At 59.3% G+C, this 20565-nt stretch overlaps 2 protein-coding genes across 6 annotated transcripts; one reads left to right on the top strand and one right to left on the bottom strand.

Annotated features, from left to right (window-relative positions):
- Nucleotides 1-1414: 1414 nt before the first annotated feature.
- Nucleotides 1415-4037, bottom strand: Tigd5 (tigger transposable element derived 5). Its single transcript, XM_090339521.1, has one exon. The coding sequence runs from the start codon at nucleotides 3964-3966 to the stop codon at nucleotides 2068-2070; it is 1899 nt and encodes a 632-aa protein (XP_090195647.1). The 5' UTR covers nucleotides 3967-4037; the 3' UTR covers nucleotides 1415-2067.
- A 452-nt stretch (nucleotides 4038-4489) lies between these two features.
- Eef1d (eukaryotic translation elongation factor 1 delta) lies at nucleotides 4490-18675 on the top strand. 5 transcript variants are annotated; one of them, XM_090339517.1, is made up of 9 exons: nucleotides 8965-9028; nucleotides 10025-11112; nucleotides 12746-12866; nucleotides 13210-13281; nucleotides 17466-17565; nucleotides 17636-17736; nucleotides 17877-18098; nucleotides 18277-18471; nucleotides 18577-18675. In XM_090339517.1, the coding sequence occupies exons 2-9, from the start codon at nucleotides 10025-10027 to the stop codon at nucleotides 18613-18615; spliced, it is 1938 nt and encodes a 645-aa protein (XP_090195643.1). In that variant the 5' UTR covers nucleotides 8965-9028; the 3' UTR covers nucleotides 18616-18675. The 5 variants fall into 5 exon arrangements, with proteins under 5 accessions (XP_090195646.1, XP_090195645.1, XP_090195643.1 ...); XM_090339516.1 differs by having other exon boundaries at nucleotides 12743-12866; XM_090339520.1 differs by lacking the exons at nucleotides 8965-9028; nucleotides 10025-11112 and adding an exon at nucleotides 4490-4560.
- Nucleotides 18676-20565: the final 1890 nt, after the last annotated feature.

The following is a 20565-nucleotide window of genomic DNA, read 5'->3' as shown; positions in this document are numbered from 1 at the left end:
GCTGCTGGTCAGAGGGCCTTCAGTGACTCCAGAAGCAGGGCAATCACCTGGACTGCTTGGACAACCCCTTGAGCCACCTTGGGGTTTTCCCAGCCCAGCAAATGCCAGTATACAGACTTCCACTTGCCTTGTTCATACAACGGCTACCCCTAGGCCTTGAGGGGTCAGACGGGTAGAGAGGCAGGCACAATGACGGTGACCAAAGTCTCTGCTGACTCCAGCTTATTTGGTCCAAGCTAACAGAAAGAACACAGAAGGAAGGTGATGTTGGCAGCCTTGCAGGAGCAGCTCTGGTAGGCCGTGCTGAAGGTGGATGGGCACCCAGGCCTGGGTTCTACCGCTGTGAGATGGGGCTCTCCTGGAGTCCCCAAAGCACATGCTTGCCAGCACTGGGTGGCAGCTCCTAGCTGGGGCACCTGGGCCCAAGGGGAGGCTGATGGTGTAATGCTGCTCAGGCTGGGCTCTCAGCTGTCGCCAAATGCCCAAGGCTGTATCCCGGTGGGTCACCAGAGGGAGCCAGCACACACAAGTGGAGGCCGCTGACTGACCCGGCCAAGCAGGCCGGGTCCTGGGCTTGCGCTCAGTGTCTGAGTAGGGATGGGAGGTAGTTGCAGCAACTTGTGTTCTGACCCAGGCCTGGGTGGAAACCACTTCTGGGAAATGCTTCCTTCAGTTGTCCTGCTGCCCAGCCAGCACGTAGCTTTCCCTTCAGTGTACATCACTTGTATGCGGGTCCATGCCTCACCCACTTGTGTTCCCAAGGCTCTGACTTCAGGACATGTGACATGAGGGAAGAGCCCTGGAAGGCAGGCAGCTCCTCTGACCCAGACCCCTCCCTTTACAAGGGTTGGGGGCAGCAGCATCTCTGCAATACAGCGACCCAGCTCCTGCCTAAGAGGCCGGCTTTCCCACATCCAGACCACCTCCAGTCGGAATCTGGATGGAACATCAGAGGGGAATGAAGCTTACACAGTCACGGGAGCCCTTTCTCCTCTCTCAAACTGGGCCACTCAGAGCAGCTCTGAGACCACAACCCTGGCAGCATCACAAGGTTAAGAAACCCTGGGGCTGTGTGGGAGATGCCACTAAGGCACTGAGACACTGGCTGGCAGTGAGTGGGGCCTGACAAAGCTGTCAGAAGCCAACAACAGGGAATCTGAGGAGCTTGTTCTACTACTGGTCAAAATACCAAGGGTCAGATCCAAATACTTGCCAAACCATGTAATAAACCCAGGATGGAATTTTGTTAGGGACAGAGGTCTATACCTGCTGCTGCATTTCAGAACCCCAGGAAGTACTGGACTGCATCCACCACTGTGATGGACTAGCTTGGACAAAAGGGCTAGGCCAGGGAGTCGATCCAGAGCCACGCCAGAAGTTTCCAGAGCAAGAACAGAAGCAGCTAGAGACCACCCCATTTTGCCCAGTTATCATGGCATCTTTTTTATTTATTTATTTTTTTTTGGCCAGTCCTGGGCCTTCAACTCAGGGCCTGAGCACTGTCCTTGGGCTTGCTCAAGGCTAGAGCTCTACCACTGCTGGCTTTTTTTCTATGTATGTGGTACTGGGGAATGGAACCTGGGTCTAGGTGAGCACTTACCACTAGGCCACGCTCCCAACCTGAACAGTAATTTTAAAAGCACATTTAATGTGTCTTAGAAACAAACAAAAAATTCCAAGTGACATGCCTCCCCACTGAGATAGAGTGGCAGTTGGTTAGCACCAGCCACTGGCTGCCAGTGCATGTGGCAGGCCAGGAAGAGATCAGGGGAACCCCACAGGGGCCAGAACTGCTGGTCACAGGTACTGGGCTGTGTGACCAGCTGAGCAAAGGACCCTACTGTGCGTGCTTGCCCGGGGGAGGGCGCCTGCCCAGGGAGTGAGCCAGGGACTGCTATCCCAGGAGCTGGATACTTTCCTCCAACTGCTCCTTCACACCAGGCTGAGCTTGGACCACCGCGATCTCCTGGTCCATGTGGTGAGTGGGCCAGCCTAGTGGGAGAGATGACAGACTGGGTGCCTGTTCCCTCCCAGTTCAGTAGGAAACTGGCCACAGGGTCAGGCTGGTCACACTCCATCACCAGGCACGACTGGGGACAGCCCAACACATCCTATCCTCGGGGCCGTGGTGACGAGGGAGCACAGCTGCACCAACCCCAGTGGCCCCACCTCCCTGGAGTCCTGGCTCTCCAGCCACCTCAGAGCTGTTTCCAGTCCCCAGACAGCCCCTCCAGCAGTGGGCGTCACCAGCCCCCCTTCGAGCTCCCTGGCAGCCTCCTCCTCCTCCTCTTCCTCTCCACCCGCTGTGCTGGAGGGCAGGCTGGCTGGGGATGGAGGGGCCTCAGGAGCCAGTGAGGAAGGCCAGACAGGGTTCCCTGCCGCCATGCCACCCGCGGGGAGTCCCCCTTCATCATCCAGGTGTAAGGGCTCTGCTACCTCCCTGGGTGCCATGTGTTTATAAGCCAGGGCTGCCCGGCGTGTGAGGTCGGTGAGCAGCCTGCGGTGCCCGGCCGCACTCTCTACCTGCTGGACAGGCTGCCGCCCAGGCTCAACGGCTGCCCGGAGACCCAGCCGCCAGCGGCGCTCCATGCTGCCCGCCTGTACCAGGTCCCAGGAGAGCCCTGCCAGGGACAGCATGTCCTTGAGCATCAAGCTGCGCACCAAGTCCGGCGGGCAGCCACCGCCGCGGGACAGCGCCAGCCGCAGCAGCTCCCTTTCGTACAGATGCTTGAAGGCCGCTACCACCCGCTGCTCCAGGGGGGCCGGGATGTGCGCGAGGCCGCAGCCCGGGGGCAGGAAGAGAACCCTAACGTCGGGGGTCTGTAGCTCGTCCGGGGACCCGAGGCGCTCAGGCCTCCAGGGCCTGGGAGTGTCCTCGCCCTCTTCCGAGGTGGGCATCGCTGCGGTCCTCCTCGGACAGGGCGGAGGGGCTACCAGCAGCACGGCCTTCTGCTGCAGGCGGCTCCGTCGTCGACAGCGCTTGACGCCGGGAACAAATTCTTCAAAGAACCATCCTCGAAGCAGCGGGCGGCGGAGCCAGGCGTCGGGGCTGGGGCGGCAGGAGGCTGGGGGCTCGCCCCGGGGGCGGCGGCGGCGCAGGCTGCGCGGGACGGGCCCGGGCCCGACGACCAGCGGCTTCAGCGTGGGGCTCCCGGCCAGGCTGGCGGCCAGCAGCACCGTCACGCGGTCGCCACGCCGGCGCCCCGCCCCCGGGGGCGCAGCCCGCTCCGGAAGCGGCCTCCAGCAGAGGCCGGTGACGCGGGCGTCGTAGATCTGCTCGTGGCCGCAGCCGCCCTCGGAGGGGGCCGGCGGGGCCGGGGCTCGGTCGCGGGGTGGGCCGGAGCCTGGGGGCTGCTGCGCCGGCGGCTCCTTGACCAGCGGGCGGGGCAGGGGACCCGGGGCCGGGGGCCGGGCCTCGCCATAGATCCGCCGGCTGGAGATGCCGTGGCGCTTCTGCCAGCGCCAGAACCAGCCGTGGCTGGCCTTGAAGGTGCACTCGGGGCCGTAGATCTGGCGCGCGAGGGCCTCGGCCTGCGCCTGGATGACGGGCCCCGACAGCGGCGCGCCCAGCCGGCGCAGCGCCAGGAACCACGAGTACACGGCGCGGTCGATCGCCTCCTCGTTGGCCAGCCGCATCTTCTTGCGCTGCGTGCCCACCTCGCCGCCCAGCTGGTCCAGGAACCGGCGCAGCTTGGGCTCGTCCTTGAGCCAGCCGCGCAGCGTGCCGCCGGGCACGCCGAAGTCCCGGCACACGCTGGCCTGCCGCTCCCCGCCCTTGACGCGCTCGACGGCCTGCAGCTTGTCCTTGATGGAATAGGCCTTGCGGAAGGTCAATTTCACCGCCGCCACGCGAGCCCGCGAGCCCGGCGCGGGAGCGGGGAGCCGCGGCGCCTCGGTCGGGTGCCCGGACGGGGGAAGGCGGCCGCGGTGCAGGGCAGAGCCGGCCGGGGAACTCACGGGGTCCATGGCGGCTGCGGCGACGGGGACCGCCGCGGGGGGCGCGGGAGCCCAGCCGCCGCTCGCCCGCGCCGCCCGCGCCGCCCGCGCCGGCCTCCCGCGGAGGGGCCGGAGGGCGGGGCCGCCGGGGTCCCTCCCTTTTGTCTGGGCTGCAGGACCGGCGCACGCGCGCTGGGCCCGCCGGTCCGCCGCGCCTGCGCGCTGGGCCCGCCGGTCCGCCGCGCCTGCGCAGAGGTGCCCGGGCGCTGCCTTCGCGGCGCGCGTCCGTCAGCCCCGCCCCGAGTCGTCAGGACGGCTCCACTCCGCGGCCGGCGAAGGGGTGGCGGGTGGGCCGCCTCGCAGTCCCGAGCTCGTTGCGTCCACAGCCTCAAGGTAGAGCGGCTTCCGAGATTATTCGTCGCCCTCTTGCCTGCTGGGCGCCCACGGCACGCGTGACCCCGAGGCTCCCCGGTGGCGCGGCGGCGCCGGCGCCGAGCCTCGCCCCCCCCGGCGGCCCACGTGGTACGGCCCGGCTCACTTCTGGTGAGCGGTCCCGGCGCACGCCGCTCCTCCGCAGCCCCGAGCTCGCCGTCGCTCCTCGCGGTCGTCGCCTCCCCGGCTGGCGTGAGTACCGCGGCCCCCGCCGCTGGGCGCGCACGCGCCCGGGGCTCGAGGCCCGGCCCTGCGAGCCGAGGGCCGGGGCGGGCGGCCGGCGCGGGCGGGCGGGCGGCGGGAGCGGCGCGGGGGGCGCGCCGGCGTCCGCGTGGCCGGAGGTCCCGGAGCGCGGCGCGGACCCCCGGCGCGGCCCAGCCGCAGCCCCGCCCGGGCTCCGCTGCCGAGGGCGGCCTGGAGCCCTCGAGTGCGCTCAGCACGTGCGTATTCGGCCGCGGGGCACAGGGACCGACGCGGGGCAAGCCTGGCGGAACCCCAGGGCTCGCGGGGAAGAGCGGGGGGACCGAGGCGGCAGGCTTCTCTGACCTGGCCCAGTCTGACTTGGCCGGGATGGATCTCCCATCCAGAAGCACGGGCGTGAGCCACGGGGTCCCCTCGAAGGGCCGCTGCACCTCTGGTGGTAGCCACTTTCTGGAGCCCAGCCTGGGGTGTGCGTGGCGGGTGAAGCAGAGCTATCGACCTGGACGTGGCAAAGGAGAAATGTGGCAGGACTTCATCCTCCCCCGTGCCTCCTGAGAAAAGACTCATCAAATGCCCGGCACATAAACTCAGATGCAGCCATGCGTCTACCCCTGCTTCTTCAGGGCTTCTTGGTTCTAAGCCATAGGCTAGCAGACAGGAGTCCACCTGAAAGTAAGAGAAAGGAGCCTCCCATCCCAGGCTGTGGTGGCAGACTCAGTGCAGTCCTCCTCACCCTGGAGTGAGGGGCCAGCCACGTCTCCTAATGAGCTGGGAAGCTCAGAGCCCATAGGGCTGGCAGGCTGGCTTCCGGTCCCTTGAAGGGCCAGCGCTCCAGTCCTGGCTTTGGGGGAGCTGAAGGCTAGACAAGATGGGCAAGTGTGCCTGACAGGATTTGGGATGGTGTGTATTAGTTTCAGCCTTTCAGGGACGGAGGGTGGGGGGTGCTGGCATCATCCCTGGCGAGAGAACATCGCTTGACCAGTGCACATTGGAAGGTGGAGGTGATGGGACATGTGTGCTTGTTTAGGGGTTTTTATTGTTATGAGTGTGTGTTGGTGGTTCTGGGACTTGATCCTGGCCTGGTGCTCTAGCTTGTTTTCCTCTCTCCGAGCCAGGGCCCTGCCACGTGAGCCACACCACCACTTCCTGCTTTTTGTTGAATTGGAGATTAGGGCTTTCTGCCCAGCCTGGCAAAAGCTAGGATTACAGGCATGAGCCACCGGCAGTGATACATTTTGTGGGCTGTGTAAGTGTGAAGAGCATGCTGTGGGTTTCAGCCCCCTGGCTTGATGGCTTTCCATGGTCATTGCACGGGGAGTCATGATTATCCTGTGTGTATGAAATGCCCCGTTCCAGTCCTCAAGTAGTTGTGAGGTCCGTCATGAGTATAAGGAAAGGCTGTTAAGGGCTTCAATTATCAAGCAGGCCCAGTACCACAGGTCATGACAAAAACAGAACTGATGAGCTAGCATTTGAGGCAAGGAAGTTGTTGGGGTTGTCTAGGCCTGGGCTGGAGTGATTTGGTAGCTGCGTGTCAGCTCTAGGCCTAAGGCGTGCAGGCCTCTTCTGCCATAAGACAAGAGTCAGTGGTTCTTTTTTTTTTGTCCCTGAGCTCTTCATCTCAAGGCTACGGCCCTACCCTGAGCCAAGCTCCACTTCCAGTCTTGGGGTTAATTGGAGATAAGAGTCTCAGGTCCTTATGTGCTTGGGCTACCTTTGAACCTTGATCCTCCGATCTCAGCCTCCTGAGTAGCTAGAATTACAGGCGCGAGCCACTACGCCAGACTAAGTCAGTGGTTCTGGATAGGGCTGCGGTCTGCAAGAGTTCAGGCCAGAGAAGCTGTGAGTGGGAACTTGAGACTGTGGAATTTAACTCTTAAAAAATGAAAGAACCAGGTGCCAGTGGCCCATCTCTGTGGTCAGCTCCTCAAGACTCCCTGAGACTCCCTGAGACTCTTTATTTCCAGCTAACCACCAGAAAACCGAAAGAGGAGCTTTGGCTCAAGTGCTAGCCTTGAGCAATCTTAGGACAGCATGTAGGCTCTTGAGTTCAAGGACCAGGACTGGCACAACAAAACAAAAGGATGAAGGATTGGTTGCTGGGTGTGACATAACCTGTAATCCTGGGAGGACGGAGGTAGTCAGTGCAGAAACGATTGAAAGATGCCTCAGGACAGTGCATGACTGTCGTCCAAGCCAAGATTAGGGGGGTCAAGATGCCAGGCAGAAAAATTCAGAAGGCATCTGTCTCCATGAAAGGGAAGCAGTGCTCTGTGTGCTCTGTACAACAACCAAAAGCCTAAAAAAAGTAGGTGACTGCTCAGTTGCTCCCCCCCTGCCCATGAAGCCCTATCCTAGAAGTGAGATACTGAGGCATAGTGCAGTGGTAGCATGCCACCCTAGCAAGTGCAAAGCCCCCCAAGTTCAAACCCCCCATACTGCCAAAAAGGAACGGCTGAAGTGTCACTCCTGCTCACATAGGACAGCACTCAGCACCCGTTCCTTCCGACCCTCAGCATGCAAAGTGCTGGCATCTGTGCTTTGGGACACCAGCGTTCTGGTGGGCAGCACTGGTCCACAGACTCAGGCAGGTAAACACAGAGTGGTGCTGCTGGAGTGGGAGTGCATGGAACTCACTCTCCTGCCCACTTCACTTTTCTTCTCCTGCAGGCAGGCACAGGCTACTTGAGGGTGTGCAGGACAGTTGTCAGGGGTAGGACCCAGTAAGCTGATCTTGAAAACCTCGGTCAGGAAGTATGGCCTGGTGGTAGTGTGCTTGCCTAGCATGCATGAATCCCTGGCTTCCATTTCTTGGTACCACATGCATAGAAAAAATGAGAAGTGGTGGTATGGATCAAGTGGTAGAGTGCTAGCCTTGAGAAAGCTCAAAGCCAGGTGTAGTGGCTTACGCCTGTAATCCTAGCTACTCAAGAGGCTGAGATTTGAGGATCCCTGTTCAAAGCCAGCCGGAGGCACTTAAGACTGAGACTAAAGACTAAGATGGAGAGACCCTTATTTCCAATTTACCAATAGAAAATGGGAGGTGGGGCTTGGCTCAGGGTAGGGCAGTGTCTCTGAGCTGTAGGGACAGTGCATAGGCCCTGGGGTAGAGTTAGGGTTAGGGCGGTAAAAAGCTGAAAAGCTCAGGGACAGCATCCAGGCCCAGAGGTCAGGCCCCAGGACTGGAGGCGGGGGGGGGGGGGGGGGGGGGGGGGAGAGGGAGAGAGAGCGCTCACGCCAAGGACAATGGTCAGGTCCTGAGTTCCAAGCCCCGGGGCTGGCCAAAAAAGAAAGAATAAAACCTTCACCATCCATCCTGATGCATAGAGACACCTTAACCTTCCTCAGGACTCAGTCTTCCAGCTAAGCTTGTCCTTGGCAGAGTCTGTAAGAGGCCCTGCCTGTATTTTGGAGGCTACAGCCAGTCCACAAGCCCCTTCAGCCAGTTTCTCTTGAGTGCTACTGGTGCTGTCTCTGGGCTGAGCGGGTCAGCACCCTGCTCAGCTCCTCTTGAGACGGCACGGGGCCACTCTTCTTGCTCAGAATATCTGGGCCTGCTTCTGTGGCAGCTAGCTTTCTTCACTGTATTCCATTCTCTCTCCAAGCTCCTGCCCCTGCCTGCAGAAGCCTGAGACCAGCTTTATCCCCCATTGTGTGGAGATGTGGCTGGCCAGGCTGCCCTCTTGGGGCTCCGGAAGCTGTTTTGAAGGGTCCCGGCTTACATGGAGCATCTTCCAGGAGAGGTGGACCTCCAGTCCCTGCAGACAGCCTTAGAGTGTATTGGACAGGAGCTCAGGACCACCCAGCCCTTCACCTTGTCCCAGACTTCTTGGGCTCAACTGAGGACAGCTAGGAGAGGGTGGCTCTGGTGGGAGCCCAAGAGCTACATTTCAAGGGATGAATCTGGTGTGTGGGTTAGATAGCCAGCCACCCGAGGTTCTGGTGGCATGGCTCTGTCCTGCTCTTGGCTTTGTAGCCCCCTCAGTAGACCCAAAGGCTCAGCCTGCTTGGATGTCTGAGCTGCTGTCTGGGGCAGCTGACCTTTCCCACTGGTCTAACCTTGGTGCTTTTCCTTCATGCTGTCCTAGGAGGCCAAAGCAAAAGTAAGTACACCTTCCTATTGGCTTGTGGCCTGAGGGAGCAGTATGTCTTTAGCCCTGTCCCTTACTGGCCAACAGCTTAGAGGTGGCCTCCTCGGGAGCTGCTCTGGGAGCCTTGGGTAGTGAGGCACTGGTCCTGGGGGTCAGTCGAGAACTGGGCTGCTCTGAAAGACCCAGACCTAGGTAGAGTCCTAGGTGATGTGCCTGTGAGCTTGGAGGTCTCTCAAGCTTGGCTGTGTTGGGGAGCCCCTCCAAAAGCCAGTGTCCCTGTCCCCATGGTAACAGTGGGTGATGTCACAGTGCCTTGCTTCCAGGTCTCCTGCCCCTGCCCCTGCCAGTGCCCCTGAAATCTGCCTTTGGTAAGTGAGGGGTGTCCTCTCTGTCCTGGGCCTTAGTAGCTCCTGGTCCAGCTCCTGGTAGTGGGAGGGGCCTGGTGGGGTTCCCTCAAAGAGCCTCCAGAGTCTTGCTCATGGGTAGGACTTAGATTTTGTTAGGAGAGAGCCCTGGGCAGTGAGGCACTGCTTTCCTGGCGGGAAGCAGTAGAGGGCCTGGCGGTCTTGCCTTGGGCTGTTCCCTGCCACCCTGTAAGCGTGGCAAGGCACGGCCCCCTCCCATCTAGTCGGCTGTGGCATGGGTAGTTAGTTGGATCTGGCTAAAGGAGTTCCTTCCTGACAGCTTTTCCTTTGGGGCACACAGGTGCTGGCTTCCTGGGCTGGCAGAGTTGGGGCCTTTGGTGTCCATGCTTTCGCCCTGCCAGGGGCCAGGCCTCAGCATCCTACCTGGGTCTCCCGTGGACCCTTGAGGCGTGGGCAGTCAGCCTGTGCTGGTGATGGGCTGGTGGGGGCACCCTCGGGTGGCCACAGATCATCCCTGTGGACCAGAAGTACCAGCTGGCTGGCTCCATTTGTTCAGATAGGCTGGGAATGGTTTCTAAATGTAAGAGAGATGGGGCATTTCATTAGCTATACTTACCTGAGGAAACTGCTGGTGATACAAGCTGTTTTATCTGGAAGCCACGAGAGGAGGCTTCTGTGGCAAGTTTGGAGGTGGTGTCCAGTAGATCCCTTGGCAGTCTGTGGGGCGTGTTTATTTTTTAGCAAAGGCAACTTTTGCAGTAAGAACATGTAAACATATGAGTGCATGTTCTTAGTTTTCTCTTAGAAGAGTTTCCCGTGTGACTCTGCCTCTGGGCCCTTGCATGTCGTGTCACAGACAGTCCCCTTTAGGAAGTCCCACCTTCCTCCCCTGCCTCCCTGCTAGCCCCTCCTGTCAGGCTGCGGAGGGCATGGGAGGCAGGTGCCTCTGCTGTGTTGCAACTGCCTTCTTGTGCTTGCTTTTTAATGCTGTGTCTGAAGATGAGGAGCGGGAAGGCCTCTTGTGCCCTGGAGACCGTCTGGGAGGACAAGCACAAGTATGAGGAAGCTGAGCGGCGCTTCCATGAGCACAAGGCCATGCAGGCTGCCACCTCCGCTCAGCAGCTCCTGGCCAAGGTGCCAGCAGTAAACGGGCCTGGACAGGAGGACCTCGAGGACGCCTGTGAGGCCGAGGCCCCCAATACCAGCAGCACGAGCGACCCTGGGAAGAGCCATGACAGCAAGAAGCCACTGCAGAAAAAGAGGAAGCGCTCCCCCAAGAGTTGGCTTGGCCAGGATGACCTGGCCCTTGTGGGCCTCTCAGCTGACCACGTGTGGCTGGAGAAGCCACTCTTTGACCAGGCAGAAAGCTCCTACCGCCAGAGGCTGGCAGATGCGTCAGCCCAGCAGCCTCCGCAGGCCCCTCGGGGGCCCTGCACACACGGGAGCCAGGTGGCCTGCCACCACGTGACATGGGGGGTCTGGGTCAACAAACCCTGCTTTGACCAGGCTGAGCGCGCTTTTGTGGAGTGGTCTCAAGCTCTGCTGCTGGCTGCAGAGCAGAGCCAAACGCAGGGAGCTCCTGACATGGGACATCAGGTGGCCACTGCTGACCTGGCCCTGGCCTGCCAGCCCAGCCTACCAGCTGATGAGCAGCCCCCTCTAGGGAGCCTGCAGGCACTGGTTGGGGAGGTCTGGCTGGAGAAGCCTCGGTATGACACAGCAGAGAGGGTCTTCTATGAGGCCCTGTTTGATGGCCACCCTCCTGGGAAAGTGCGCCTGCAGGAGCGAGCCAACCAGGCCGAGGGTACCCGGCGGGGCCGCAGAGACCGGCGGGGCCGCAACGCCATAGGGAGCAAGCGGGCTGGGCCACGGCGCACTGATGGGGAGGTCCCCTCCGCCCTGCCCTACTGGTACTTCCTGCACAAGGATGCCGAGGCACCCTGGCTCAGCAAGCCCAGCTATGACAGTGCCGAGTGCCGCCATCATGCTGCTGAAGCCCTGCGCATGGCCTGGCGCCTGGAAGCCGCCTCCCTGGCTCACCGCCCCGGGCCCCGGTCTGGCCCGTCCATGTCCAGCCTGAGACCCAAGTAGGAAAAGTGGCAGTGGGTGCCTGGCCTGGCATAGGAACAGCTGTCCCAGGCTGGGGCTCCTTTTCCCTGTCCTGTCCTGTCCTGTCCTAAGTGGGGGCTCCCCAGACCTGGGGCCCGGCAGAGTTGAAAGGGTGGACAAGGGTAGTGTTCTTGGGGGTCGTGGCTCTGAACTGTTGGGATTATGGGGATGGTGCAGGACAGGGCAAGAGAAGCCTTGCAGCCTGGCCCCTGGGGTGTTGAGGTGGACTGTGGGGGCCGTGCATGGGTACTCCATAGCCTTGTAAGGTGTACCTGCCTTTGAGAAGAGGTGGGCAGCAGACCCAGGAGCTCATGCTAGTCAGCAGCCTCTGTTGGAACTTGGTCTGAGGCGAGGGCAATGCCAGGCTGTGGGAGAGGCACAGCTTCATCCCCTGCTGCCAACTGGGCTTCGAGGACATAGGTGGGGGTGATTGGGCGTGGAAGGGAAGCTGGAACAGACGAATGGTCAGGGAAGGATTCGGAGGTCCTGGACCTCCTGAGAAGCAGCAGCAGTAATGGCCCCTAGACACCCCAGTGTCCCACTTGCTATCCCTGCCTTCCTGCCCCGGGCTCACAGTGGCCCCGCTCCCCAGCTAAGCTAGTCAGCCATGTTCATGGGAGCAGAGTAGTGCATGGTGGAGTGATGGGCTGTGTCATATTTGCAGGGCAACAGGAGGGTCAGGGAGCCTGACTGCAGAGAGATGAGGCCCACAGGCCATATGGCTGGACCTTGTCTAGAACCATAGACTCGAACATCTTGATCTTGGTTCACAAAGGAACCTAATTATGTGTATTTATATTTGCCAGATATCTCACTGATTGCAACTGAGGAACACTAAATATGCATACAAGTTGGGTACCTGTGGCTCATACTTGTAACCCTAGCTACTTAGGATCATGGCTCAAACTCAGCCTGGGCAGGAAAGTCCATGAGACCTACCTCAAATTAATCACACACACACAAAAAGCCAGAAACTAAGCTGCGACTCGAGTGGTAGAATACTAGAGCTGGAAAAACTCATGGACAGTACCCAGGCCCTGAGTACAGTCCCAGGACCCTCCCCCCCCCCCCCCCGCCCCTGCAAAAAAAAAAGTGTTTGTATATTAAAGAAGAATAAGCTTGTTACTGGCACATCATATATGAAAAATGCCCTTCAAACAGCAGGGGAAAAAAAGCAGTGGGCTTAGTGGTCGTTACGACATTGTTGCAGATCTGTATCTGGTTGGTTTGTGGCTGGATTCGTATGCTCTCCCTGTGCTCAGACAGTTGCTGTGTGGTACATGGGGTGGAAAGGGAGTATTGCCTTGTGGATTCCCAGAGGTCCTTGGGCCAACTTTGGGACACCAGTGTGAAGGACTAGCTGGGGAAAGGAGGTGTGTGGAGTATTTGGTGTGGTCACTGTGCAGAGGGGCTGCATGGTGAGATGTGCTCAGTGAGAGACACTCTCTTCTCCATAAGCCAACAGGCACAGCCTGGAGTTGGCATTTGAGACTGGGATGGCGTGTGTGGGGAAGATGAGGCCAGGGGATATCTTCAGGACCGTTCCTTCCCCCCCCCCCCCACCCCACCCCATACACCTGGCCATGCTAACCTAACTTCTCCTCCCAGCAGAAAAATGGCTACCAACTTTCTGGTGCATGAGAAGATCTGGTTTGACAAGTTCAAATATGATGATGCTGAAAGGAAATTTTATGAGCAGATGAATGGGCCTGCAGCTGGTGTCTCCCGCCAGGTGAGAGCTGACTGGGGCTGGCTGGCCAGGTGGGCAGAGGCATTTAGGGCCCAGTGGCTCTAGAGGCTTGGGGAGGTGGGTATTACTGGTTCTTGACCGTAGCGCAGGGGACACAGCCCAGGCAGCTAGGGCAAGCTTACGCAGTCTGCCTGCAGACGGAGCCCTGCAGTACAGTGGCCTGGCCTCCAGTGTCATCTGCTTTCACTGTCATGCTTGCTTTTATTCTGTGCAATGCTGCTTTGCTCTCTGGGTGAGGATTCTTACGGTTTTCAGGGCCTTGGCGGTTTTTTAATTGTAACTCAAAAAAAAAAAAAAAAGACTGGTCTTTCTGCACTGTCTGCAGGAGAACGGTGCCAGCGTGATCCTCCGTGACATTGCAAGAGCCCGGGAGAACATCCAGAAATCCCTGGCCGGAGTGAGTACCCGCGGCCCACGTGTCCATGGGCTCGTGCTCGGCCAAGTCGCACGTCTGATGCCCCCTCACTGCTGCTGTCGGCCCACGTGTCCATGGGCTCGTGCTCGGCCAAGTCGCACGTCTGATGCCCCCTCACTGCTGCTGACAATTTTGGCCCTTGGGGCCAAATTAGGCTACAGAGTATGGTGGGGTATTCTTGAAGGGCATGGGGTGCTATAGCCCCCAGACCCACACTGGACCATGGGAGATGCCTGGTCTGGGACCTTTGTATGGATCCTCTTGTCTGCTGGCAGTCACTCTGGCTACTCCTTTGTGCCAGGCCTGGGTTGCCTGAGCTGAGTGGTGTCACTGGGCACTGGGCACGTGTGGGGGTCTCTTCCTTCCTGCTTGCTTCCTGCTGAAGGAGCTGAGTGACTGCTGGAACTGCCCACCGAATGGGTGCTGTTTCACTAGATTTCTTGAGTTTGGGCTGTAGAATCAGCGCCATCTTGGCCCTATAGTCCTGTGTGGCCTCCAGGCACTGGACAGGTCAGGAGTGGAGGGCTGTCTGTGACTGTGGGAGGACATGGTCTTAGTGGCAAGCTGGCCTCCTTCCTTACTCCCAAGGTGGGGGTGGGGGCCCCATCCTTCCAGGGTAGTGGGCTACTGGAACAGGTTACCACTGCCCTGAGGTTAAAACAGTATCAACTCAGCCAGGAGCATGGCCTCCCGTGTGCACACCCTGGGTTTGGGTCGTCAGTACCACATACACAGAAAAGGCTGCAAGTGTTGATGTGGCTCAAGTGAGAACACTAGCCTTGAGAAGGCTCAAGCCCTGAGTTCAAGCCTCAGGACTGGTTTAAAAAAAAAAACAGTGTAAATTCAGCTCAGGGTCCTGGATGACAGAAGTCCAAAATGGGTCTTGGTCTTCCAGCCTAAATCCAGTGCCAGCAGGACACAGCATGCCCTCAGTCTCCAGGGGACGAATCTGTTTTCTGCAGTTTTGGGGTTCCTTGGCTTATGGTGGACAGTCTCAACTCTACAGCCTCTGCTTCTGTCTTTGCCGTCCTGTCTCTGAGCCCCCTGCCTTCCCACAAGCCCAGGGATTCTTGTGATTTCAGCTGACCTGTCCAGATAGTCTAGGATTTCCTTCCCATCCAAAATTGCAAACTTCATTGATTCTGTATTTGCTGATTTCCTATTGCTGTGTAAGGTGACAAAATTGATAGAGAGGACCACCCTGTAGTGTACCCCGTGGTGCCCCAGAGTCGGGCAGGTTCAATCTACGCCTTGCCTGTCCTCCTACACTGAGTCAGTCTAGAACATGGGCAGTCAGGCACAATTCCTCTTCAGGGGTGAAGTAGTGGACCTAGAATGTAAGTTGTTCCCCCAGTATGGGCACAGGTCAGATGTGACAGATGATCCTGGTGTTTTGATGTTTTTCTTACCTTTTTTTTTTTTTTGCTTTTTTTTTCTTTGTCAGTTGTGGGGCTTGAACTCTGGGCCTGGGCCTTGTCCTTGAGCTCTTCAGCTCAAGGCTACCGCCCTACCCTTGAGCCGCAGTGCTATTTCTGGTTTTCTGGTGGTTAATTGGAGATAAGAGTCTCGTGGACTTTAGTGCCCAGGCTGAATAGCTACAGTTGCAGGCACGAGCTACTGCGCCCTGCTGTTTTGTTTTGTTTTAAGGAAAGGCTGGGAGTTTGGCCTGGTAGTAGAGTTGTTGCCTAACATGCACTAAAAAAGCCAGAAGTGGTGCTATGGCTCAAGTGGTAGAGCTCTAGCCTTGAGAAAGCCCAAGAATAGTGATCAGGTCCTAAGGCCCAGGACTGGCCAAAAAAAAAAACCACACACACACACAGAAAAAGCCGGATGTGGCACTGTGGCCCAAGTGACAAAATGCTATCCTTGAGAAAGCCCAAGGACAATGCCTAGGCCCTGACTTCAGTCCCCAGATCAGCAAAAAAAAAAAAAAAAAAAAAAAAAGGTGGGGGGGAGGAAACAAGGGCTTCACTGGTCCCAAGTGAACTCAAAGTCCAGCCAAGCTGACCACACAAGTTTTGAAGACAGCCTATTGGCTCATGGCGCCTCGCCTAGAAGTCAGGGTTCACCAAAAAAGTGCTTATTTGCAGCTGGAAATTGCCAGCATTTCTGCCTGCAGGATGTTGACATCTGTGGCTCTGATTCACCCTCACTGCCCCTTTGGTTACCACTGTGTGTGGTACCAAGCAATCGAACCTGGGTCATTGTGCGTGCCAGGCAAGCACTCTACCACTAGGACAAACTCCCACCCCCTATCTTGACTTTTACTTGGACCTCATCCCACCAAGTTCAGATCCCAGCCTGTGACCCGTTCCTGCTTGGGTACCAGCCAGGCTCAGGCCTGGCAAATATGGGAATCATAGTAGCATGGACTCTAACCAGACGGGACTCAGTGGCCCTGAGGCTCCTAGAATTTCCACATAGGCTAAGCTGGGGTTCACCTCCAGGTGCCAGGATTTGGGGACAGGCATAGAGCACACTGTTGGGGCTTAAGACTTGTGTCACAGAGCTGGGCATCTTATGAACACTGGCTAGTCTTAAGGTCAAGTGTGTGAGCATCGAGACATTCAACCTGTACCTAGAGTCCAGAAGGGCTCTCATGACCAAATCTCCTGGAAACTGCACAGGAGAGCTAAGAGGTTGAGGCTTTTGCTTAGAGCGCCTTCCCAGAGCCAGCATAGCCTGCCAAGTTCTCTCAGAGGGGACTTTTTTCTTGAGCCCCAAATCTCCTGTGAGGTATGAGCAAGGCCCCTGGTGCTCTGGCCAGATTGCTCCCAAGCTCTGTTTCTGATGGAAATGTGCGCACATGGGCGCTCGCTCTCTCTCTCGCTCTCTCTCTCGCTCTCGCGCTCTCGCTCTCTCTCTCTCTCTCTCTCTCTCTCTCTCTCTCTCTCTCTCTCTCTTCCCTCCCCTCTCCATCTCTCCCCTCCTCCCTCTCCCTCCCCCTCTCCCTCTCTCCCTCCTTCCCTCTCTGTCTCTGTCTGTCTGTCTCTCTGTCTCTCTGTCTCTGTCTCCCTCTCTCTCTCCTCTCCCCCTGCCTCCTTCCCTCTCTGTCTCCCTCTCCCCCTCCTCCCTTCCTCCCTGTGCCTCTCTCTCCCTCCCCCCCTCTCTCCCTCTGTCCCCCTACTCTCTCCCCCCCCCTCTCTCCCCCCCTCCTACTCTTTGGTCAAGCATGGGGCTTGAACTCTGGGCCTGAGCACTGTTCCGGAGCTCTTCAGTCCAAGGCTGCCACCCTACCCCTTGAGCCACAGCCGCACTTCCCTTTTCTAGTGATTAAATGGAGATCTGGAGCTAAGAGTCTTTAGTGCCCCAGATTGGCTTTGAACCGAGATCCTCAGATCTCGGCCTCCTGCGTGGCCCCAGGACCCAGCAGAGGTGCTTGCTGTCTCCACAGCCTGACTCGACCAGAGTACCTGGTCCATCAGGAGGGCCTCTCTCTCTCCTGGGCTTCCAGCTCTGCCCAGGACTGCTCTGCAGGACTGGCTCCCTCATTTACAGTCAGGACAAGTGGTTTTGCCAGCCCAGTGTCACCCCAGGGCTGGCACTGGTTTGACGTTCAGTGGGTAGCGGGCCACCTGCTGCCCACAGGCTCTGCTGCACAGAAGCTGGGAACTGAGACCACGCAGGAGCCTTGACATGGTCTGGCCAGGCCTGCACGCAGGCAGGTGTGCCCTGTCCTTGGCGCTGAGAGCTGATTTACCCCTCACCCCTGCATGGCGGCCTGCCTTCCTCCCACCTTGTCCCTTGAAGGCTGTCCCTCCGGACATGGTGACTGCATGGCCTAGACCAGGCAAGGTGCTGTGCTGGCAGCCCTTTAACTGCTTTCCCTCCCGTTTCCAGCTCAAGGCAGTGCTGCCCGGCCCCCCTGAGGCTCTGAGCCAGGCCGCCCCTGGGACTGTAAGTCCTCTGAACAGTGGCAGTTCTGACTGCACGCTGCCTCTGTTTAGTGCTGTGCCCTCTGCATGGCTGAGAATGGCATTGTGTTCTGTGCAGCCCATCCTTCCGGACTGCGTCACCTGTGAGCATGGGCTGGGGCCGAGCCCAGTCTCCATGGTCCTGAGCGTAGCCGGGTCCTGGTGAGGCTGGCAGAGCTCTTTCTTGAGTGGTTGTGAGTGAGGACACCTCGGACAAGCTGAGGTGCTGAGTCTCAGGCTTCTTCCTTGCAGAGCTCGGGCCCTGGGGTTTCCAGCGGGCCTGGTGGAGATCACAGTGAACTCACCGTGAGGATTGCCAGCCTGGAAGTGGAGAACCAGAGCCTGCGAGGAGGTGAGGCCCGGGGCCTGCTGGGGTGGGTGCCGCCCTCTGTTTCTGTCCTCTGACTAGTTCCCTGCTGCAGTGGTGCAGGATCTGCAGCAGGCCATCTCCAAGCTGGAGGCTCGGCTGAGTGCCCTGGAGAAGAGCTCACCTGGCCACCGAGTCACCGCCCCACAGACACAGGTGAGGCCCTCCTAAACCCTGAGCACACTGGTCCAGCTGCCTGATAGGGCCTTGCTCAAGGGGCAGCCATCCCGCTGCCCTCTTGTGCTGTGGGGAGAGGTGCGGCTGGGTGGGTCTCAGTCTCTGCTTGCCTGTGGCAGCACGTGTCTCCCATGCGCCAAGTGGAGCCCCCAGCCAAGAAGGCAGCCACAGCAGCAGAAGACGACGAGGACAATGACATTGACCTGTTTGGCAGCGATGAGGAGGAAGAAGACAAGGAGGCAGCCCGCCTGCGGGAGGAGAGGCTGCGGCAGTATGCAGAGAAGAAAGCCAAGAAGCCCTCCCTCGTGGCCAAGTCCTCCATCCTCCTGGACGTCAAACCTGTGAGTGGGGGGAGGGGGGCCTCCCTGTCCCCCAGGGCCTGGCAGCCATCTGCTGTAGAAGTGCAGGGACAGGAGCAGAGCCCCGCAGGTGCAGGCTGCCAGGACGCGGCGCTGGCGTCTCCGGCCTGCTGGCGGAGTCTTCTGAGATGACTCACTTGCCTCTCGCACTCTCCCACAGTGGGATGATGAGACTGACATGGCCCAGCTGGAGGCCTGTGTGCGCTCCGTGCAGCTAGACGGGCTGGTCTGGGGGGCCTCCAAGCTGGTGCCCGTGGGCTACGGCATCCGCAAACTCCAGATCCAGTGCGTGGTGGAAGACGAGAAGGTGGGCACAGACCTGTTGGAAGAGGAGATCACCAAGTTTGAAGAGCATGTGAGTCAGACCCAGGAGGAGCTTGGAGAGGAGGTGGAGTGGGAGTGGTAGGCCTTGGGAAGCTGGTTGGCACCGGAAAGCACACCCCTCCCTCCCCCTCCACAGGTGCAGAGTGTGGACATTGCCGCTTTCAACAAGATCTGAAGCCTGAATGCGTGGTGTGTGTGTGTGAGCCTCTGCTGAAATTAAAGACTTGAGACTCTGCACTGTGGCTCCTGTTCTGTCACTTGGTGGGGTTTTGTGTGCGGCACACACAGCTGTGGCACACGTGGGCGGCTCCCCTCCTGCTCAGATGCTCTGCCGGAACCTTCTGCTGGCTCATTGGAGAAGCCACCACTTCTCCAGTCTGCCTCTTGCCCTTGCTGCCCTGGCTCCTGCCCCATCACCTGCTGGAGGTCGGCACTGTTCATTCTGGTTACATTCTGGACAGGCCAGAACCCGGCCTGGAACTGCACTCACCTCGCTGTGCTTCCCTCTTTCCCTCCCCTGACCTCCTGGGGCCAGCGCTGCTTCCATGGTTCTAGAATGTGGTGACTTCATGGGATAACTGGTGTCTAAGGGGCCCTGGAGTGCAGGGTCCCCCAAACCACAGTAGCTCTCTTTTGGAGCAGGGCAGACAGCCCCAGCTATGTTCTGTGTGTCCTCGGATGCTGTAGAGCTGTCCACACCTGGGGAGGGGGTGTGTCCTCGGGTGTGCAGAGCTGTCCACACCTGGGGAGGGGGTGTGTCCTCGGGTGTGCAGAGCTGTCCACTCTGGGGGTCTGTGTGTCCTCGGGTGTGCAGAGCTGTCCACACCTGGGGAGGGGGTGTGTCCTCGGGTGTGCAGAGCTGTCCACTCTGGGGGTCTGTGTGTCCTCGGGTGTGCAGAGCTGTCCACACTGGGGGTCTGTGTGTCCTCGGGTGTGCAGAGCTGTCCACTCTGGGGGTCTGTGTGTCCTCGGGTGTGCAGAGCTGTTCACACTGGGGGTCTGTGTGTCAGGTGTGCAGAGCTGTCCACTCTGGGGGTCTGTGTGTCCTCGGGTGTGCAGAGCTGTCCACACTGGGGGTCTGTGTGTCCTCGGGTGTGCAGAGCTGTCCACTCTGGGGGTCTGTGTGTCGGGTGTGCAGAGCTGTCCACACTGGGGGTCTGTGTGTCCTCGGGTGTGCAGAGCTGTCCACTCTGGGGGTCTGTGTGTCCTCGGGTGTGCAGAGCTGTCCACTCTGGGGGTCTGTGTGTCGGGTGTGCAGAGCTGTCCACATTGGGGGTCTGTGTGTCCTCGGGTGTGCAGAGCTGTCCACACTGGGGGTCTGTGTGTCCTCGGGTGTGCAGAGCTGTCCACTCTGGGGGTCTGTGTGTCGGGTGTGCAGAGCTGTCCACTCTGGGGGTCTGTGTGTCCTCGGGTGTGCAGAGCTGTCCACACTGGGGGTCTGTGTGTCAGGTGTGCAGAGCTGTCCACACTGGGGGTCTGTGTGTCCTCGGGTGTGCAGAGCTGTCCACACTGGGGGTCTGTGTGTCCTCGGGTGTGCAGAGCTGTCCACTCTGGGGGTCTGTGTGTCCTCGGGTGTGCAGAGCTGTTCACACTGGGGGTCTGTGTGTCAGGTGTGCAGAGCTGTCCACTCTGGGGGTCTGTGTGTCCTCGGGTGTGCAGAGCTGTCCACACTGGGGGTCTGTGTGTCCTCGGGTGTGCAGAGCTGTCCACTCTGGGGGTCTGTGTGTCCTCGGGTGTGCAGAGCTGTCCACACTGGGGGTCTGTGTGTCGGGTGTGCAGAGCTGTCCACACTGGGGGTCTGTGTGTCCTCGGGTGTGCAGAGCTGTCCACTCTGGGGGTCTGTGTGTCCTCGGGTGTGCAGAGCTGTTCACACTGGGGGTCTGTGTGTCAGGTGTGCAGAGCTGTCCACTCTGGGGGTCTGTGTGTCCTCGGGTGTGCAGAGCTGTCCACACTGGGGGTCTGTGTGTCCTCCGGTGTGCAGAGCTGTCCACTCTGGGGGTCTGTGTGTCGGGTGTGCAGAGCTGTCCACACTGGGGGTCTGTGTGTCCTCGGGTGTGCAGAGCTGTCCACTCTGGGGGTCTGTGTGTCCTCGGGTGTGCAGAGCTGTCCACTCTGGGGGTCTGTG

This window comes from Megascapheus bottae, chromosome 9 (genome assembly GCF_031878675.1).
Source record: "Megascapheus bottae isolate mThoBot1 chromosome 9, mThoBot2.hap1, whole genome shotgun sequence".
NCBI lineage: Eukaryota > Metazoa > Chordata > Mammalia > Rodentia > Geomyidae > Megascapheus > Megascapheus bottae.
Note: the sequence above shows the minus strand (reverse complement) of the source record. Positions and strands in the feature narration are given on the sequence as shown.

Coding starts and splice junctions, on each gene's coding strand:
- Eef1d (XM_090339516.1), top strand. CDS start 10,025: ATGAGGAGCGGGAAGGCCTCTTGTGCCCTGGAGACCGTCTGGGAGGAC. Junction 17,566..17,635: donor GAACCAGAGCCTGCGAGGAG/GTGAGGCCCGGG, acceptor TCCCTGCTGCAG/TGGTGCAGGATCTGCAGCAG. Junction 18,472..18,576: donor TCACCAAGTTTGAAGAGCAT/GTGAGTCAGACC, acceptor CCCCCTCCACAG/GTGCAGAGTGTGGACATTGC.
- Tigd5 (XM_090339521.1), bottom strand. CDS start 3,966: ATGGACCCCGTGAGTTCCCCGGCCGGCTCTGCCCTGCACCGCGGCCGC.